The sequence below is a fragment of the Triplophysa rosa genome, linkage group LG20 (genome assembly GCF_024868665.1).
Source record: "Triplophysa rosa linkage group LG20, Trosa_1v2, whole genome shotgun sequence".
NCBI classification, from domain to species: Eukaryota; Metazoa; Chordata; class Actinopteri; order Cypriniformes; family Nemacheilidae; genus Triplophysa; species Triplophysa rosa.
In genome coordinates, this window is record NC_079909.1 from 15,521,256 (window position 1) to 15,542,568 (window position 21,313).

General features: G+C 39.1%; 1 protein-coding gene across 16 annotated transcripts in view; it reads left to right on the forward strand.

The window, feature by feature from the left end:
- The window catches only part of cacna1ab (calcium channel, voltage-dependent, P/Q type, alpha 1A subunit, b), a 107,736-nt gene that overhangs the window by 79,708 nt on the left and 6,715 nt on the right, over window positions 1–21,313 (forward strand). For 6 of the 16 annotated variants that reach the window (XM_057361869.1, XM_057361852.1, XM_057361854.1 and 3 more), the window contains 13 exons: window positions 34–184; window positions 375–502; window positions 2,419–2,515; window positions 8,333–8,438; window positions 8,618–8,725; window positions 10,824–10,927; window positions 13,124–13,230; window positions 13,915–14,056; window positions 15,275–15,394; window positions 17,187–17,204; window positions 18,031–18,066; window positions 20,525–20,747; window positions 20,833–21,068. In XM_057361869.1, the coding sequence (XP_057217852.1) occupies window positions 34–184; window positions 375–502; window positions 2,419–2,515; window positions 8,333–8,438; window positions 8,618–8,725; window positions 10,824–10,927; window positions 13,124–13,230; window positions 13,915–14,056; window positions 15,275–15,394; window positions 17,187–17,204; window positions 18,031–18,066; window positions 20,525–20,747; window positions 20,833–21,068 (1,576 nt within the window). Of the gene's footprint in view, window positions 1–33; window positions 185–374; window positions 503–2,418; window positions 2,516–3,411; window positions 3,509–8,332; window positions 8,439–8,617; window positions 8,726–10,823; window positions 10,928–13,123; window positions 13,231–13,914; window positions 14,057–15,274; window positions 15,395–17,186; window positions 17,205–18,030; window positions 18,067–20,524; window positions 20,748–20,832; window positions 21,069–21,313 lie in introns of all 16 variants that reach the window. The other 10 variants (XM_057361864.1, XM_057361865.1, XM_057361853.1 and 7 more) reach the window with 9 other exon arrangements.

A 21,313-nucleotide genomic window follows, 5' to 3' on the forward strand; every position in this document is an offset into this window, starting at 1 on the left:
CTTTCATCTATAATGGGTGTGTATTGGTAACAGGAGCGCCACGGGCGAGGCATGGCATGAGATCATGCTGGCTTGTCTTGGAGGGATGCCGTGCGATGAAAATTCTGGGAATGAGGGAAACGAGTGTGGCAGCAACGTCGCCTATGCTTACTTTGTCTCTTTCATCTTCCTGTGTTCTTTCCTGGTGAGAACTTTCTTTTCTGGTACCTTTGAGTAACCTCCTGGAGTATTTGTTATTTGACTCATCAAAGATGATTTTCTTCATTTTTTGAATGAGTTTGAAACCTAAACAGAAGGTTTAGGTCTGGAATATGTTCCTTTTGTGTACGAGATCAATCACTAAGATACTTTCTCTCTTATGTGTGGGTGTTTAGATGCTGAATCTCTTTGTCGCTGTCATCATGGATAACTTTGAGTACTTGACCAGGGACTCCTCCATCCTGGGTCCACATCATTTGGATGAGTATGTCAGGATATGGGCAGAATACGACCCTGCAGCTTGGTGAGTTACATAGACACACAAGTCTCTACAAACCCAAACATAACCCAAATATATATGTCTACGCACTGACACTTTTATTTACTAATAAGTAACACTTCTTTTAATCTTTTAACCATCTTTTCATATTTAAATTGTAGCGCTTACATTTATTTTCAACACCTCATTTTAAAGGTGCTAATTTCACACATGTATTGCAAGCCTAACAAACATTCTTATCTGTCCAACATGTATATGCAAAACAAAAAATTGTTTTCTTAGCTGCTGGCCCAAAGCCGGTTACGGTACCAAAAATCGATCTCTGTAAGACTTTCCACAGTCAATATTTGGATAAGGCAGATAAGGCCCTGTAGTGAATATCAATTCTCAGAATGCCCATTTAAATCTTTATATCCCTCCTAGTCCACCCTCTACCCTGCAAAGGTGTACTCTGGGCTAATGTGACCCCTGCGGTCTAATTTCATGTCACATATGTACACTAGCCCGACTGTACAAACTTCCTCATCTCCCGCTTCCCCCCGTCCCAGTGCTTGCATCCTCCAACAGTGCTGTTCTATGTTCTAAGATTTTCGTGAGTTTTTTCATGAGTGGTTGTCATGGACAGTCGTGTTGGACTTCATACAGACATGAATGCAGCTTCAGCCAAAATTACGTTTTAGGTTATGACTGGAGTCTTCATTCCATGTGAAGTGTACAGGACATCCTTTCATGTACAATATTCTAAAGCACTTTTTAATGCATTTTAAAGCTTTTTTTAATGAAGTGAATATACTGGGTAAGTTTTTTTTAAATATGGCGATATTTTATTGCAAGAGAATAAATAGGTTGAACAAGAGACAAAATAAAAGCATACTGTACAGTATGTAAAGACTACAATAACCGATTTCTCTACGGAATGACGACATACATGTAAAAAATATAGTAATAGTACGTTGAAAAAATGACGATTTTTTATTAAAGAAATTTTGAGTGTAAGACCCTGTGCATGGCAGATCGTGACCTCACAATGACTTAATTCTCCCACATTTATGGCTCAGGTGTGCATGGCAGACATCTCCACCGACAAGCTGTCGCAGCTTATGTCTGTACTTGCCACTGCATACAAATGTTTACAAAATACACCTCATGTATTTTGACTGATAAAACCCACATAGCCGTTGCTGTATGCAGTTCAATTAAGTCATTGGACTCGCCAAGTTGAGAGAGACTCTCATGTGCACGGTCATATCGACGGTTTTACTCGGCATCATGTGGGGCGGGATGTTCAGAACAGCACTAAAGATCATTCAAACGCAGCTCTGCCTGTTTTCACCGGAGTAAATTCACATGTGAGAATTCAATAGTGCTTCATTCAGCTGAATTTTCACATGCATTGAAATCGTAGCTGCTTTTAGATTGCACCGTCACCCTCTCACGCTTGTTTGAAGTTGCAGTCCGTGCCTTTTTTTAGCTAACCTTTTTCTTCAAATGACGTCAAAGTAACATTTTCCGTCAAATTGTGCAAGAGAGCTTAACGTATGAATCATACGCTTACCGTTCGGTGTAAGGAGACAGTTTGAACGCTAGTTTTTATGAACTTGCTCTACCAATTTTTGTTTACTTTAACTTCGCAAAAATGGATTGCAACTTTAAATACAGCCGAGACAATACCAGGAGTGGATGTATGATCCGACAGCATTTGCTAGCATACCGTTGATAGGACTGGCCTTTGAATGATCCAGTTTTGTACTGGTTGGAGGCAGTGGAACAGCCAAGGGAGCATCACTGGGTTTGGTCTGTCATTTGTCAATGGATATGTGTGCTTTGATACTCTCTGTTCTTTGTGCTCTTGTTCTCTCCTTCTCCACTTCCTCTATGGCTTTCTCGCTCTCTCTTTTCCTGTGTGTGCCCCCTCTAACCTCCCTGTATTCTTCTTGCAGCGGGCGCATTCATTATAAGGATATGTACAGTTTATTGCGGGTTATCGACCCCCCGCTGGGCTTAGGCAAGAAATGTCCTCATAGGGTGGCCTGCAAGGTTTGGATCCTACTAAAGCAAAAATTTAAGCACCTGCTCGCATTGAAGACTGGAATGAATGTTGCTTTTCTTTTTGATTCCTTTTCTTTTGATATTTTTACTCTTCTCCACAGTTCTTTTTTTATCTTCCTCTCCTTAAAATTCATTCTTGTTATTTTCTTCGCCATCTCTATATATATGCATTCTGATATGACAAATGAGAATGTGCGGGACAATGCAGACACCTTTCAGAAGCATGACGTGCACTGCCTCCGATAGCCAAGTCTGTACGACTTTGTGGAATGAATCACAGCCAAACAAAAAAAAAAGAAAACAAAACAAAAGCAAACGAATCAGCCATTTTTTTTTTTTTCTGCTTGCTGTTGAACCATGCCTTGGCAGACTGGGTGTAACAGTGTGCATTGTTCTTGTTTGGGGACGAAGTGAGGGTTGGGGATCAGAGGACTGCATTGACGTGACTGCCATAGTTCACCACCAAGCAGCGGAGCTTTTCTTTGCCTGTTCGAAGCCCCACTGCAGTTCTATGGGACCGTGCCACGATCGCATAGAACAGTGTTTTTTACTAGGGCTAAAAACCCAGCTTCCCCTCCTCCTGTTTAACCTCCACTTGCATAACTGCAGATCCAGCCAATCAAGAGCTTTCACGCTCTAAAAACCCCGCCCCTCGCCCAGACCAAAACAGTAACCTATGTGTCTTTGTTTTTCTTTCTTGCCGTTCTTATTTCCTCTTCCTTTTTTATTTGGTTTCCCCGCACCATCCTCCGTTTTGTCCCATGGTCCCCTTCATTTGTTCCCTTGTTGTCCGTTGTTTTATTCGTCCGTGGTCCTGTTTAATTTGGTTCTCCTCGTTTATTTTTCGGGGTCTCACCCCTCCCCTTCCCACCCCACCCCTACAGCGGCAGGATCAGTTACAGTGATATGTATGACATGCTCAGGCACATGTGTCCACCGCTAGGCCTGGGGAAGAGGTGCCCGGCTCGGGTCGCCTACAAGGTTAGCGGTAGCAGCCCGCCGTGGGTGCGCCACAGCCAATCCAAGCTGTCCGTATTTTTTTTCTGTTAGTGTTGGTGTTGGTGAGCTGCTGTATCTTTCTTTTTACGTTGTGGGGTACCGGCGAAAGCGTTAGTCAGCTGACACGCACACATGTAAATGCACACGCATCCACTGGAGAGAGAGAACGGAGGATACCTTGTCAGCCCTTCTGCACCGTACCCAAACCCTCACTCACACTCATACAGTCTTAAACATCATAATGACATCATTAATGTTAAAGGTGCTGTAAGCAGTGTTTGCTCATTTCCACCTCATCCCCTTAGGCACCTCCCCCTTGAACACACACCCTCTTTTCAAAACCACGCCCACTGACGACATGTCAGCAATCAAAATGATTCACAAGAAGATAACTTTAATAAACAAGAGAACAATATTAGAACACAGTATCATATAGTTGTAATGTACCAGCCTTGTATGTTTCAACATGTCATTCAGTTTTTCCAAATTTTGAATAAATCATGCGGATAAATTAATGATTAAGTCATTTCTTACAATTTTTACAGCACCTTTAATAAACATTTTGCAGAGCCTCACTTGATAAGTTCATTCGTTTTTCGCAGCTTATTTCCTAACATTAAAGTTCATTGCATCATCAGGTTTTGTAGATCCCTCAAACAGAAATATAAAGGTAGACAAGATTTCAGGAATACACCTAATATCAATCAGGAATATACACTGTGTGCGTGTACAGAAGGACTGGGAAGGATTGTGTGTATTTTTCCTCTGCGTCTCTCTCTCCTTTGGATGACCTTTATTCCTTCAGTCCGCTTATGAGTCCCCTCACACATTTTTTTTAACTTTTTTGTGACCTCCGGCTGGTGACACGTTCGCAGGTTCAGCTAGTGTGACCGTGTAGTGTTTAATTTTTAGACCCTCTTTTGACTCAGATCCACTAGAATCACAAATAAGCCTTTCCATATGTCCTCCGTTTGATTCTGTCAATGCAGTTCTGACCTGTTTTCCGTTCCCCTCTCTCTTTCTCTCTCTCTCTTTCTCTCTCTTTCTATCTTTTCTGTATTCCCACATTTTCCACTACTTCATCTGTACATAGTCCTCTCCTTACGAGAATCCCCAGTATATCTCCCTCCTGGTCTCCTTTCTGACTTCTTTCTAAGCTCCATACACCCTCCCTTGCCACATTCTGTCTCTGGCTATCTTTTTCTCTCACTTCTTGTCTCCTGTTCATGCTTGTTTGCTGAGTTCAAAATAGCATGCTACCTCACTTGATATTGCTGTAGTATATAGAATGCATACTGTGCATGGCATGCAAATTTAGTGTGACTAAATGAGCACACTGCACAGAATACTGTATTCCACAATATGCTCTGTTTCCAGTGTGACGAACCAGAAGTAATATTGTTTTTTCTTGACTCGTAATTCTTGATTGTTTTCTCAAAAGATTTATTACCAAAAATGATTACAAATAAGCATCTCATATTAATTTCCTTAATTATATTGTCAAGAGTTGACATTTTAGCATATAGTTATTACTTTTTATAAAATGTGACCCTGGACCACAAAAACCAGTCATATGGGTCAATTTTTCGAAATTGAGATTTATACATCATCTAAAAGCTGAATAAATAAGCTTTCCATTGATGTATGGTTTGTAAGGATAGGACAATATTTGGTGCAAAAAAATCGAAATATTGAGAAAATCGCCTTTAAAGTTGTCCGTCAGAGCAGGCTGTTTCTAAGAAGAAACAGGTTTGTTTTAAGGCTCTCTATTGGCTTACCGCTGTAATGGCTGTGGAAAGCAGAAATTCTGAGCTTTACATAGATACCAAACTTGAGTGGGTAATTCCCAAAGAGCGGGCATCAGCGAGCGAAGTTTGTTTGCATCCACTCACAAAAAGAAAGTTTTGATATATATTTACGGTAGGAAATGTACAAAATATCCTTATGGAACATGATCTTTACTTAATATCCTAATGATTTTTGGCATAAAAGAAAAATCTATTGACCCATACAATGTATTGTTGGCTAATATTGCTACAAATATACCCGTGCTGCTTATGACTGATTTTGTGGTCCAGGGTCACACATTGTGTGCAGTTTATACTGCAGTGTATATTTGCTAGTGTGCAAGCAGTATTCCATTTTGAACACAGCATGTTTCCCTTTTCATGCTTTTTATCTCTCTATTAGTCAGTCAGCGGGCCTATCAAAAGTACAGATATGAAACTATAAGTAACACATTATCTGCAAGAATATGAACATGTCCTTGTATTATAGTTACAACCTGCCCTTTTATGACGGTGTTTAATAACAAAGAGACCACCTTCATCTCAAACTCTTCCTCTGACTTTCCTCATGCTCTCTTATCGTTTCCCTTCATCTCCAACCAACAACATTCTTCTCTGGCTCTCTTTCTAAGTACTTCTCTCTATCCATTGCCAAGAACAACCACTCCCCCTCTCATTATTTTTATATGTGGTACACATCTCATAGCTTTCCAGTCTGAAGTGAACTAACCTCTATACCTGTGCCCCCTAATTCAGTCCTACACCTGCTCGGTGTAAAACGCGACCATTTTTTCCTCTTTAACACCGTAGGGAATGCCACCCCTTATCTGACCTTCTAAAAAACTGCACCCGTTTTGCATCGAGAGATCAGAAAAAAAGAAAAATCAATCCAATTCAAATCATAAACCCTATGAGAAATGTCACCCAAAGAAGGATTAAGAAACCAAAAATTACAAGTGTTGAATGAAAGATGAAATGATACTCTCTGTGCGCGGCTGCACTGCTCTCGTTTTGTGAGGGGGTTGGGGAGGGAGGCAGGGGTGGGGTGCATGCACTGCATGTTGCATGAAGGGGGGACAATGTTGGGGTGGGCAGGCGGTCGGGTGTGCAATCAATAAGGAGACTGCTGCAACGCTTGTGCTTTTGCATGGCCATCGGTTGAACTGCGCCTTGAGCTCGTTGGCGTCTACACCTCCGAGGAACAACAGACTGGCCGGAAATGCACATCTGCATGTGTACACTACGCACACACCTGCTCACTCCTTCACACTAACGCCATGTGTGCTTGTGCATTCCAACGCTCATGAAGGTAGATCCAATGAATGAAAAGGGGCACCTGAAAACAACACCAAACTGCTGTTTTTAGGTTCCTTTTGATTTATTGGTTTGTACAAAAAAAGACCTCCAACAGGTAGGGGGAGCTCTATAGTGCTAGCACATAGCTTTTGCACATTATAAGTGCAGTTTTTACAATGGCCCCAAAAAGTATTTAGACCCAACTATTGTATTGCATACAAAAATCAAACCATGTGCCAGGTAATTCTAATGAACACTAAACCTTTTCTAATAAATCAATTCTAATCGTGTTTAATGAATGAAAAAAAGTTTGTGTTTATGTAAAATGTGTGTGTGCTGTGTATATGTATATGTTTATATGTTATATATATTTATAAACATACAAGTATATAATAACGAAATATGTGTAATATGTGTTTATATTTATACATAACATGAATTATATTTAAACATAAATGTTTATATAATTATGTAAATATTTGTTTTATACAGTATATACATGTGTGTGCATTTATATCTAAATATAAAAATACACAGCACACACTTTTTATATTGAAGAAATACAGTATGTGTAATATAATAATATTTATACTTAATATAATTATATTTAACTATAAGCTGGTATATAATTATGTAAATATTTGTTATATATGTGTGTGCATTTATATCTACATAATATACACAGCACACACATTTTGTATAAACACAAACTTTTATTTTGGAATCAATTTAACAGCCCTTATTTTTTTTTGTTTAGCATTTTATGATTGAAATATGTGCTTATGGTAACTTTTGTCCAAATATATTAATATACATTCACACAGTAAATGTGACTTTAAAGACCCAGTGAAATCAAACAGGAAAATTTTAAGTGTTTTACACAGTGTTGCAGTGATTATTATATATGATTTATCCGTGCACCATTTTTTTTATTCGTTTGCACTTGTAATCTTTAATCAAAATCATTAAGCTCCTCTCCCCCTCTCAACTCTTCACCACATGACGTAAGCAACAAAAAAGAGGTAGGACTACACTGACTGTCCAATGGCCAGGCATTTTTAGCCTTCGCCTCCAGGCCCAACTTACAACAAACCAATCAAAAAGGGAAGGGCAAAATAAAGCCCCGCCCTACATTTCTTTCTAATTTCAGAAGCCGTTTCACTCGGATATACATCACGATACGGAAAAGAAGTCAATCGCAACTTCCGTTTCATGGTGAATTTAAGTGTCTTTTAAATTTAAATACTTTTCTGGGCCTGCTGTATATAACTGGTCTGTGTTCAGTTTTTAAAGATACCGTCTCTGTGTTATCTGTGAGGGCTGCATTTAAGCCCCTTAATTGATGTGTATGCCTCAACTGTACATTCGTTTGGTTTGTACTGTATTTGTCTTATAAGATGTGTGAATGAGATCAGGTTCATTCACACATTATGAGGTCGTAGGTTGTCTATCAGTCTATTGGTCAATCATCTGTCAGTGATAGTGGCTCTCACAGATGCCAGTGAGATACAGCCAGAATTGTGTGGTTGTATAAGTATCACTAAAAGCTTATTAAAGTCATGCCCTTTTTATAAATACATAATGCATTCTGGATCAAACTACGCGTAGTTTCAAAGCTACAACCAGATGAGCTCCCCACGCCTTTTATTAGCCCACCAAACATCTGATTGAAAGTTTAAATTATACAGCCCCGCCCTCATCCTCTCTGATTGGCTCTCCGCAGAGACTGCTGCGTATGGACCTACCTGTTGCTGATGACAACAGTGTACATTTTAACTCTACACTAATGGCCTTGATCCGCACAGCCCTGGACATCAAAATCGCCAAGGGTACAGGACAAAATCTTTCTTTCTTGCTCTTTTCTTTCTCTCTCTCTCTCTCTCTCTCTCTCTCTCTCTTTTTCTTGCTTTCATAATGATAATGCTTTAATGATGATAATGTATTTGTGTGTTTGTATGTATCGGTACATGGTGTCTGTGTGTATACATATTTGTGTGCACGCTTTTAGGAGGCGCAGACAAACACCAGATGGATGCGGAGCTCCGTAAGGAAATGATGGCGATTTGGCCAAATCTTTCCCAGAAGAACCTGGATCTGCTGGTAACGCCACACAAGTGTAAGTTGCAGATGGGTTTGTAGAAAACCAGCCAATCAAAGATCACCAATTCATCAGAGGAAAGCTTCCTTTAATCCACTCCGCTCAGCACCCTCTGATCAGGCAACTCTTTTAAAACTTTGAACTAACCCGCTTTTCGCTTTTCTTAACTTTCTTTCTCAACCAGACAAACCAATTTGCCATTCTGTTTGTTAGATCATTCCAACCATGCTATCATTGCTTATGTCAGCTTTATTATTTTGAAACATTATCATCTCTTAAAATCCAAGACATGATCCTAGTCTTTGCTTCAAATGGCCGGCATGATGCAATATGTATGACTAATATGATCCCAAATGAGCAGTAAAGAGCAATAAAAAGTAAACTATGCACCTTCCTTTAGTTGGCTTTGGAGAATGAAGACACCTCTCCTCCACATTATTAATGTATATAGGCTGTCATATGCTCCCTTCTTTCCTAGCTTCTTTTCTCCATCTTTCTTTCTCTTATCCTCTGCTTCCCGTGCCTGTTATCAGGGGGTGCCTCGCTATAGATGGATCCTCTATAGAAGTCTTTTCACTCCAGCCTGTGTAAAGCACAAAGCTGGGATTAGCCTCTAAACCACAGAGCACTTTAGAAAGAGAGTTTAACCAAAGTTAACCTAGAGTACTTGTCCCTAGATTACCTCATATCTGAGGGTGTTAAAGACATTTACAGTACTTACTTGATAATATGACATGGTTACTTAACAGTATATATATATATATACAGTATATATATATATGTATATATATACTGTATATATATATATATATATTGTCTGATATTTCTTGTGTATTCCGTTAGCATGTTTTTTATGCATTAATTTGAACATTTCAGCATGTTTTAGACTTATACGTTTATTGGGGGCCTAGTGGCATTTCACTATATGACAAGAAGCGTATTAGATGAACTGACTCGATTTTCACCTGAATGGCAGCTCCAAATTTTTCTAATTATATGTTACGTGTCTCATTCAAACTCTGGATGCCGCTGCTGAGTTTTGATGAAAAATTTGAGCTCCTTATTTTCAACGTCATTTCAAATAACTTGGCTTTAAGTTGTAACGTCTGCGTATAGTGGAATGGCTCTTGGGTCCCTGTAGGAATTTAATACAGGCTAAAATGTGCAGCTTTAAAAGCAAAAATGTGTTAAGTCGATGAGGATCTGACTGTGAAAAGACTTATCAGCTCTATGGCATTTTGTATTCGTCAGTGTACTTTGAACTTGGTCAAGTGTAAATTGTGTCTGTATATTGTGTGTATATACAGTATTTGTGTATTAATGTGAACACACTGGTCCCAAAATGTTTCTGATTACATTAGTTTAAACTAGGGCTGTCAAACGATTAATTGTGATTAATCGCATCCAGAATAAAAGTTTGTGTTTACCTAACATATGTCGGTGTACTGTGCATATTAATTTTGTATTTATGAACACATACACATCAATGCATATTTTTAAGAAAAATATTAAATATAACAATTAATAAACGTTGATATAGAATTTCAGTTATTGGTAAATATAAATAAATACATTTAAATATTTCCTAAATATATATACAAGTATGTGTATGTTTTTGTGTTTCTAAATACAAAATTAATATGCACAGTACACAGACATATATTATGTAAACACAAACTTTTATTCTGGATGCGATTAATCGCGATTAATCGTTTGACAGCCCTAGTTTAAACCTATATTTTAGAAGGAACCACATACAGACATTTAGAACACTTTACAAGTTTGTTGTATTTTTAAATGCTTATTTATTTGATGCAATAATTACTTTTGGGGCCAATGTATTGAATGTTTGTAATTCGTCCTGTAATTTGTTGTGTGCAGTCCAGTTTCTCAGACCTAGATTGAGACTCATTCTTGACCGAGAAGAACTTGAAGTTGTTCATTCCTGTCCAGATCTCTTCTGAGTTCTGAGGTCATGACTGGGTTTAGTCTGGATCTGTGAGACTGGACCTTTGTGTTTGTGGCATGCCTTGTCTCCAACTCCCATTCCCCTCTCGGCTCAGGGTCCCATTCCATCCCGGTCTAATTGTGCAGGGTAACTTTTTCATCCTTTCAGCAGCAACAGACCTGACGGTGGGCAAGATCTACGCCGCCATGATGATTATGGAGTATTACCGGCAGAGCAAAGCCAAAAAGCTGCAGGTGCTTCGAGAGGAGCAGGTACCACTTCAAACTAACAAATCTGCTTTGTCCTTTTTGAACCCTTTTGCAGCTCTTCTACCAACAAATAAAGCATGTGACCTGTTTAGTCAAGTTTGCGTTTGGCTAGCCTCACTATAGCTTATAGCATCCAGCTTTTGCTACTGAGTAAAACAGTACGCATTGTTGTCAATCAGCACTAATATTTAAAGAAAATAACGAAATATATAACTGAATTTAAAAAGTCACATTTTTTTTTTAAATAAGAGCATGCTTCAAACAGATGCAGTGATTTTGCAGGATATATTCAATGTTAGGATACAACATGGCCTTTTTGTTAGTGTCATTCCTGCACCCTCCCCAGGAAATGTTCCCATTCTTAACAGACACAGTGTGCATGGTTTATGCATACACCTAAATGTCCTGCCTGGTATCTTTGTACAATTGGCATGAAAATGTAAACTAGGACTACTTTAAACTTTACTATGAAGACCATGAACACTTTGGCTGTGTTAAGGAATGGTTGAATATATGTGTCTTGACCTAAATCCCAGTCTTTTCTACCTAACTGACATCTCTGCACCACCCTCTCAACATCAGCAGTGCTTATTTGGCTGTCTCACTTTCTATATCCATCCGTGACCTGTCTTGTCTATATGCCTGTCTGTCTCTCATCTTGATGTCAACGGGTTTGCATTTATTAGTGTGTGTATTGTGTATTTCTGTGTCTTTCTCTTTCTGCACTTTTTCATGTTTGTTTTTGATTACATATTTAACAGGGTGTGGCAAAATGAATCACTGATGCTCACAAAAATACGAGTTTAACTCTTTCCCCGCCAGCATTATTTTAAAGTAAAGACTTCAAATAAGATTTTGATCTTTTCACAAAACTTTGATGGTATGAATATATGAACAGTTTGGTTGCAAAACCTTCTAAAAGCTACCTCCGTCAAAAATGAGATGATGTTGAGTGAATGCCCTGTACACATAGTTACTATGTTACGTTATTAATAATTTAGCTCCAAAACCCGCTAAAAACCACACTCTGCCTGGTCTGAAATATCTGGTATTGCTTAATGTAGGAGCCTGATAAAAAATCCTCACTTAAAAAGTCCTCTGACAAATTAAGAGAGTTTTGCATCTGAACTCTTCATATAAATGTACAATAAATCAAATGAAATAACAGAGCCTGTGCTTTTAAAGAAAAAAAATCTTAATTCGTCCCTTTCTTATAGCTCAATTTGTGGGGTTTTGAACAAAATAATGTTTTTTATAAGACTTAAGACTTTGTCCAGATCTGATTGATAGCAATGAATAAATCATTGAAGTAACTTGTTTTTGAATCTGTAGATGCTGTACTTTTTCTGAAGATGTGTGGAAATTATGGAAAATCTCTTCGGTGGCAAGGAAAAAGTTCAATAATAACTGTATTATTTAATAACTTAAACAAGTTATATTTCACACCACAAGGTCTGATAAAAGGTTGTAATACACTCATACAAAACCTTAACATAGAATTTGGCAGCGAGTCACTGAGTGAGTTCACTTAGAATCCGTTTGGAATTGGATTGTGACTCCCTGAATCAAAATCAAATGAAATATTCCCACCACCAGTGTATGATACACCATATACTTTTTTATTATTTGAAGTTTCCTACTCTTGTCTCTCCCTATCCTGTTTTGTATCATCTACCTCCGTTTGTTTATTGGTCAGGTTGATTTTTCAGTGTGACTAACATGGAATTTTCTCTCCTTATGTGTGGACATTTGCCAATATGTTCATTAATAGATGTTGAGGGGCTGTTGTTGGTGTAACCTTTGGGCTACCACGGTCTCTGAGTATTGGATTTCCGGTGGTGTTGGGTTCTTGTTTAAGTAACACCCAGCCACTCAAGTCCACCAGAACCTCTAGTTCTTAACCCTGAATCTCAGATCTTCACTGTAGCATGCCCAAATTGTTACTACCACCCATATTTTCTGGTGGGTTGGATGGAAATGCCTTGAGCCATCAGCACCTAGACAGCACAGTCCCAACGGAAGAGTCCATTCTGGTTGGTGAGGGCACAGGAGGATTCCATTTCCCATGATGCCCTCTAGGGGACCTCTGCTGTCTGGTACCCCCACCACCTGTATAATGCACGGTGGCTTGTGTGTGTTACCCCATATCCCATGAGTGTGTCTGATCCCAGCTGCAGGCCATGTTCGTATCTCACACAGAACCGAACGCCATTAATGTTTCAGCGCATGGAGCCGTCTCCGAACCAGGAAGGGGGGCAGGGGTTGAACGGCCTCCCCGAGTTACCGCAGGAACCTGTCAACAGCCTGTGAGTATAACAGCAGAATTCCTAAAGGTTTTTTATGTGAGCCATGTTTTTGTGAGCTTTTATCTTAATCTGTCTGAAGGATCTGTGGAAAAGACCAAAAGAGTGTGATATGGATGCAGGACACTTAATGGAATAGCTTAACCAAAAAGGAACATTCTTGAAATTAAAAAAATGCCATTGTGTTATGTTATCTTATGGTACTCAAAATCTCCAAAAAGCACATACATCATCAAAATATTATCCAAATGAGAACAGATATGGATACACATTAAAAAACTCATGGTGAAACATGCTTATAACTAGCTTGAACTAGTCATAAGACACCAAAGAACCAATGAGATTTGAGATGATTTAAACCAGCATAGACATTCATGTTGGTCTAAGCAGTTTTTTTCAGCAGGGGCTTCTTTCTCTTTTTCTGCTTTTCATTGTTTATTTCTTCTTTTCCTTGTAGGCCACACTTCTCTTTCTATATGTTTTGCCTTTTCTCAGCTGTCTGTCCTCCATTATGTTTCAATTTCGCGATATGCATCAACCTTGCTCTTTTATGTTGTGTGCAGAAGCTGCTGGTGTTTCTGTGCTTTTGTAACGATTTTACTGGGCAAAAATAATTTTGTATGTACAAAATTGTGTACTTGTAAGTAAAAAAAATTAGCTAGACTCCAACATGTCTCTATGCTTCAGACCTCCAGAGGGCGGAATGACTGAGAGCCAGTCATGGGTGACATCACGTGCCCAGGAAATGTTCCAGAAGCCTGTTCCGGAAAACTGGAACCCCGACAGACCGTATCCTGACGATCACCACGACAGCCGCCACAATCCACAGGTAATACCTGAGACTCCGATGCAAGATCAGAAGAGCATTAGCAAAGCTCTGGTTCTACACTATGTCTTTCCCAAGGAGCCTTACATTTCTTAGTTCTAACTTTGACTTTGAGCAGGTATTGATATGCTGCCTCGGTACCCATGAAAACACCTGTGACTGTATCGGCACAGTCGGTTTCTTCTCTCAGCATTTGGCTTTCCAAGAACTGTGTGCCTCAGCCGATCAATGTCTTCCCTTTTTACAGTGTTCGAACACGCCTCTCATTCATAACATCACATTTTCTACCTCTTCTGTCTCTCTCAGTCTGTAGCTCACCTCTTTTCTCTAATGAATTGATTCCTTGAAATTCACTCCCCATTTGAGATCATTAATGTAGACCGTATCACCTCTGCCAGACTGCAGGGGTGTTTCACTGCTTGCCTGCTTTCTCACTGTCTGCTGGATCCTACCAAACCCCCTCCAGACTCTCATCTCTCCTTCAGTCTAACTGTTCTCTGTAGCTCAACAGTCATCAGACCCTGATGTTTCACTGCACTAGTCGCTCATCAGAAGCTTCTTGTAGTAGTATGAAGTATAGAGGAGGCTGAATAGACAGCTTTAGGTTTATTGAGCATGTTATCAAGTCATTAAACCAGTGGAGGACAATCAGAACTAACAAAATTGTGCATCGTGTCTCAGATGAACCTACACTCAAAAAGGTGCTTCAAAAGGTTCTTCGATGCCATAGAAGAACCTTTAACATCTGAAAAACCTTTCTGTTTCACAAAAGGTTCTTTGTGGTAAATAAAGGTTCTTCAGATTATAAAAAAGTAAGAAAGAGATAGTTCTTTAAAGAACCTTTGACTGAGTGGTTCTTTGTGGAACCAAAAATGGTTCTTCTATGGCATCACTGTGCACCTTTATTTCCAAACCTAGTTGCTTACATACTTTCTATCTGTGTGTATGTACACTCTTAAAAATAAAGGTGCTTAAAAGGTTCTTCACAGCGATGCCATAGAAGAACAATTTGTGGTTCCACAAAGAACCATTCAGTCAAAAATTCTTTAAATTACCACCTCTTTCTTACCTTTTTCTCGATAAATTGTACATGAGACCTGTGTGTATTACATTGTCCTCTATTGGTTTAAACTCTCATTGGTTCATTATCAAACCGGATAGAGCTGTAGGCCGGTAAAGCAGGCATCAGCCCGGCCCACATGCTGTTGCTCTGTTTTGCAGACGGTAGAAATGAGAGAGATTGGGCCTGTTGGGGACGGTTACTCGGACACTGAGCCCTATCACCCAATGGAAGGGCATGGCCGGACCATCTCCATGCCACGCCTCTCAGCAGACAACCAAGTGAGCACCATCATCCTTCCATCAAACCCTCCATCCACCCATTTTGTTCTTCCACTTTTTATCTGTTATCATGCCTTACCCAACATATGGTCAGTTATCCAGCTAACAGCCTTTGACTGCTTCAGTTTGAGGAGCCAAACTGCAGTTTGGTGTGCTGTCATGCTAACATGTAAATGCTAGCATGGATTTGTCAAGAGTCATAGGGCACATGGATAAGTGGCTCACACCTAGATGATCACATACCTGCATGGCTGTGTGGGAGAGAGAGAGAGAGAGAGAGAGAGAGAGAGAGAGAGAGTTCCCGCATCGTTATACTCGCTTTTAGGAAAACCTTGGTGTGTCTGGAGTGTGCTGTTGCCAGTGCTTGATTTGAGGTGGTGGTTTTTGGATAAGAAAGTGGATAAGTTTAACTAATGTGACTAGACTTATTAAATACAACATTAGAGTACACACATATACAGTTGTGGAAACAAAGAGACCACTCGAAAATTATTTTAGTTTTTTTCTAAATTTACTATTTATATGTATGTGTTTAAGTAATTTTTTGTTTCGTTCTGTGAAATAGTGACAACATTTCTTTCAAATTCCAAATGAAAATATTTTTAACTGCATTTATTTACAGAAATTTGAAATAAAATAACAAATATTATACTGTTTGCAGATCTTGAATACTGCAAAGAACACAATACTAATGTTTTCACATGTATTTTAGGATCAGTTCAAAAATGAATATATGATGAAATATGCCTAATATATTCACAACTTTCATGCATCTTTGCATTCTCTCAGTCTTTCACATTGCTGTTGGATACTGTCTTCATTTTTTCTGTAACGGTATATTTGAAACCAGGCTCTCAGTCTGATTATGAATTCACCATTTGACTTAAATCATACGAAATGAATTATTATTAGAAAAAGCAAAAATGAAGCCCCGCCCCTAAACCTGACTGTTACTGACACAAAAGCAGATAGAACGTATAAATGAGATCGTATGACTTCATATGAATCAGCCACCACAAATTAGCAGAATGTGATCTAATGTAATGATTGAACATTCTCTGTCGTCAATGACATAAATGCTCCAATAAGCTATTTTTGAATATATTTTATAAAACTAATAAAAAAGAGACTATGCCGTGATAGGTCATGTTACCGTAATTTTGCTGTGGATAAATGGATTAGGGTTATTTAACACTCCTTCGTGGTAAAGTCGCTTACAATAAAATGCATTAATAAGCCACAAAATAAAATGTTACGTTATTGCCTCCAAGATTTAACCAAACTGAACCTTGTAAACGCTGCCACAAATCAATCTCTGTATGCAGTACCACACTCAACAAACATACACAACCATGAAACTCCAACACATGACATGCAACCAACATCAACACTCAAGACACGGATGCATTTCTAAAGCCAGTGAGCTTCAATGCATACAAACGTTTTCATATACACATGCCGTGTCTCACCCTGACATAAACCTCATGATCTCTTGGTTGAGTACCTGTTGGAGATGTGTCTGGTTTGAACATTTTGTCTGATTGTTAAGGTGGAATTTTAAATACTTATGAAGAAGCAGAAGTGTGCGTGTGCGTGTGCATGTGCGTGTGTGTGGTGAGGTACACAACTGAAGTGTTATCTCACCGGTTGTGTGTCGTGCTGTGTACTAACCAGGTCGTGTGAGGGTCTGTATCACAGTGGACAGTTTGTTTTAGCGTTGTGTAAATGTGTACTGTAGATCTGCTTGTTGTTTCTATGACTCACTCTTGTTTAACACTGCTCTGCCCCACAGAGTTTGCGTTCTGCTGCGGTAAGTGTGTTAGTGTGCTTCTTATCTTCCTCTACACTCGCTCAATTTTTGTCTTTTTTTCTCTTTCTCTTTCTCCTCCCCCCAACCCCCTCCTGTCAATGCCTGTGTGTTTCTATACTGTCTCTTAATTCAAATGGGGATCATAATCTCTCTCCTTCTCTCTCTCTGTCTCGCAATCTCTCCCTATCTCCCAACTCTTTCACTTTGATTTAATTTCTCTTTTTGTTTTGGTCTCTTCCCAATCCCATTGTTTATGTCGTTTTTGATATGCACTTACCGGATACCCGGTCTTATTGTGGAACACTTATCCTTAACTTCCCATCACTTCCTGTGTTTCCTTTCATGTTTTGACAATCACTCTTAAATGTAATCTGATGATGTTGATCTGTCATCTTGTATACATTATTGTTGTTTACATATTTATGACAATTGTGCCTCATGGTTTGCACTCACCTTCCTTCCATTTTCATCATTCCTGTTTTTTAATCTCGCTTATTTCCTCTTCTGTCTCTTTCTGTTTTCTGCTTTTTTAATCTCTCTCCTGATAACTTTCTGTTATCTTTGTTTCACACTCATCTTTGCATTTTTACCCACTCAATCAATCCCTTTCTGTTTTTACATCTTTGACACTTTTCTTTGCATTTTTCTCGATGGGATTTGTTTTTACTCCAAACTCTTACGTTGCCCTCTTTCCATTTTTCCCTCTTGCTTCCTCTTTCCTTTTCCTTCCTTTCTTCACACACATTTTCTCTGCTGTGCTCTGTGTCGTCTCTGTGATCTCATGCGTGTGTCCTGTTCTGCGCACCGTCTGTCTGCTGTTCAACAGCGACGGAGACACAGGCCGCGAGGAAGTAACCTCAGTGTATGTACCGTCTCTGGCTTTCCGGCCTCTCCTCTTTCTCTCTTGTTCTCTCTCTCTCCCTTTCTTTCTCTCATGCTCTCCCCTGTGTTTTTTCTTCATTTTGTCTGTTTCAGCAGTCCATGTCTTTCTATAAGTCTTGATGTCTCACTGAGCTCTTCATTTCAGATCATCTTTCTGTATTCTTTCCTTGTATTCCTCCCTTTGTATGTTCTGTTCATCTCTCTCTCTCTCTCTCTCTCTCTCTCTCTCTCTCTCTCTCTCTCTCTCTCTCTCTCTCTCTCTCTCTCTCTCTCTCTCTCTCTCTCTCTCTCTCTCTCTCTTTCTTTCTTCTCTCTCTCTCTCTCTCTCTCTCTCGTCCTCTCTTGCTGTCTCGCTCTCTTCCTCTCTTTATTTTATTGCTGTCACTTATGCAGCCCAGTTATCCATGTTATGTGTAGGTGTGCTCATTGCCTGTATCTTTCTCGGTGTGGTCGTTTTTGACAGCTCTTTGTTTACTGCTGTAGCTCTTGTGCAAACTGAAAAACCTGCGCAGTTATCGGTCATGTTGTTGCATCCCAATAAAGCCGCAGCATCAAGCCTGTGTGCAAGTTGTGACATCTGTATATCTGAGGAGCAAGTGAGGTATTCAATGTCAGATCATGTTCCCAAGCGATTCCAAAGTACATGACTGTCTCAGGTATGTGCAGGGACTCATGGGTTGATTTGTTCTGTTGCTCAGCTTGCGCAGAGAAGGCAATGGAAACCCAATTGAGTACGGTCTGCTTGTATTAGAAAATGCTGCAGTGCTTGCAAGGCATGCTCATCTATCCGCTCTATCTGTCTGCCGTCTGTCTCCATCTCTCTTTCTCTCCGTTCTTCTTCTCTCCTTCTCTCTCTCTTCACTGCCTTCTCATCTATCTATCTATCTATCTATCTATCTATCTATCTATCTATCTATCTATCTATCTATCTATCTATCTATCTATCTATCTATCTATCTCTCTATCTATCTATCTATCATATCTATCTATCATCTATCTATCTATCTATCTATCTATCTATCTATCTATCTATCTATCTATCTATCTATCTATCTATCTATCTATCTATCTATCTATCTATCTATCTATCTATCTATCATCTATCTATCTATCTATCTATCTATCTATCTATCTATCTATCTATCTATCTATCTATCTATCTATCTATCTATCTATCTATCTATCTATCTATCTATCTATCTATCATCTATCTATCTATCTATCTATCTATCTATCTATCTATCTATCTATCTATCTATCTATCTATCTATCTATCTATCTATCTATCTATCTATCTATCTATCTATCTATCATCTATCTATCTATCTATCTATCTATCTATCTATCTATCTATCTATCTATCTATCTATCTATCTATCTATCTATCTATCTATCTATCTATCTATCTATCTATCTATCATCTATCTATCTATCTATCTATCTATCTATCTATCTATCTATCTATCTATCTATCTATCTATCTATCTATCTATCTATCTATCTATCTATCTATCTATCTATCTATCATCTATCTATCTATCTATCTATCTATCTATCTATCTATCTATCTATCTATCTATCTATCTATCTATCTATCTATCTATCTATCTATCTATCTATCTATCTATCTATCTCTCAGTCAGTCATGTATCTGTCTGTCTGTCTTTCCGTTTGTCTATCTGTGTATTTTTATCTTTTTATCTTTGTCAATCTATCTGACTGTCTATCTATCTGCATTCAGTCTGTTGTGTATCTTTCTGTCTTTCATGTGTCTGATGTGTCTGTCAGTCAAGTATCTGTCTGTCTGTCTTTCATGTGTCTTATATGTCTGTCAGTCATGTCTGTCTGTCTTTCCAACTGTCTATCTATATTTATGTCTGTCCTTCCACCTGTCTGTCTTTCAGTCTGTCTGTCTGTCTACACTCTTAATGTCTTAATTATTAACACATTGTTTGTGTTATGCTATTTAAAACATCATGTGTCATTTTGTGTTGATCACGCGTTAAATAAATTAAAGGGACAACACAAGTAACACAAAATGTGTTGTCCCAGAAATGACACATCTTGTGTTGTGTTTTTAACACATCCATTTTAGAGTCTGTTTGCGTGTCCGTCTGTCCAGCTTTCCATCTATCTATATCATCAAATATCCATCTCTCTGTGTATTACTCTGTATTAAGCTTTGTCGCTTTTCCTGTTGATCTCTATTTCTGTCCTTGTTGAGCATGACAGATATATCTATGACTTGTTTTTTGCTGTGCGTGTGGAATGGATTGAGTGTTAAGCTGATGTGTCATACAAATAGTACCAGTTAGACACACATGCAATCTCAACGCTTCATATGATGAAACCGTTCTATAATGAAGCACGTCAATGTAACCCTCTGTCTTTCCCCATTATTTCTTCTGTTCCTCCTGCTGTCTTTTCTTTTCTTGTAGACCATCACTGATACAAGTCCAATGCACCGTTCCACATCCTCACTGGTCCACGGACGTTCAGGTCGAGGCGTAAGATTGGACGATTACTCTTTGGAGAGAGTGGTGTCAGAGGAGGGCCACCGGCATGCTCCAAGAAGAAGAGATCGCGATCGAGACCGGGACAGAGATCGCAGTCATCGCACTTCGGAGAGATCCCTCGCTCGCTACACAGACGCAGATACAGGTCACACAACACACATAGAAAGACCTAAGACTCATAACACGTCTCATGGCATCTTATCTCACGTTTCTATGTTTGTGATTGTCAGGTCTGGGCACGGATCTCAGCACCACTACGCAATCAGGTGACCTTCCACCTAAAGAAAGGGAACGAGAGCGGGGGCGAGCGAAAGACCGCCGCCACCACCACCACCATCATCATCACCACCACAGCTCAATGGATAAAGACCGTTACGCTCACGATCGCGACTACCATCGTCATGCTCACGACAGATCTGATCGCCACTGGTCTCGCTCGCCGAGTGAGGGGAGAGGGCACAGACAGGTGGGGCACACACACATACACTGAAGCGACAGTTTCATTTTTTTAAACAAACTGAATTTTTAAAAGGAATGAAAAATAACCCCGATTTTTCTTTTGCACTGCAGTATTAAACCAAATGCATATTTATTTTTGTCACATTCATGAGCACAGTGAACATATTCTCGTGCAATCTTTATTTAGTTCACACTGCACATGTCTGTATATGTGTGGTTTAGACCATCTTTTTTTAGTATTTTTCCATAAGG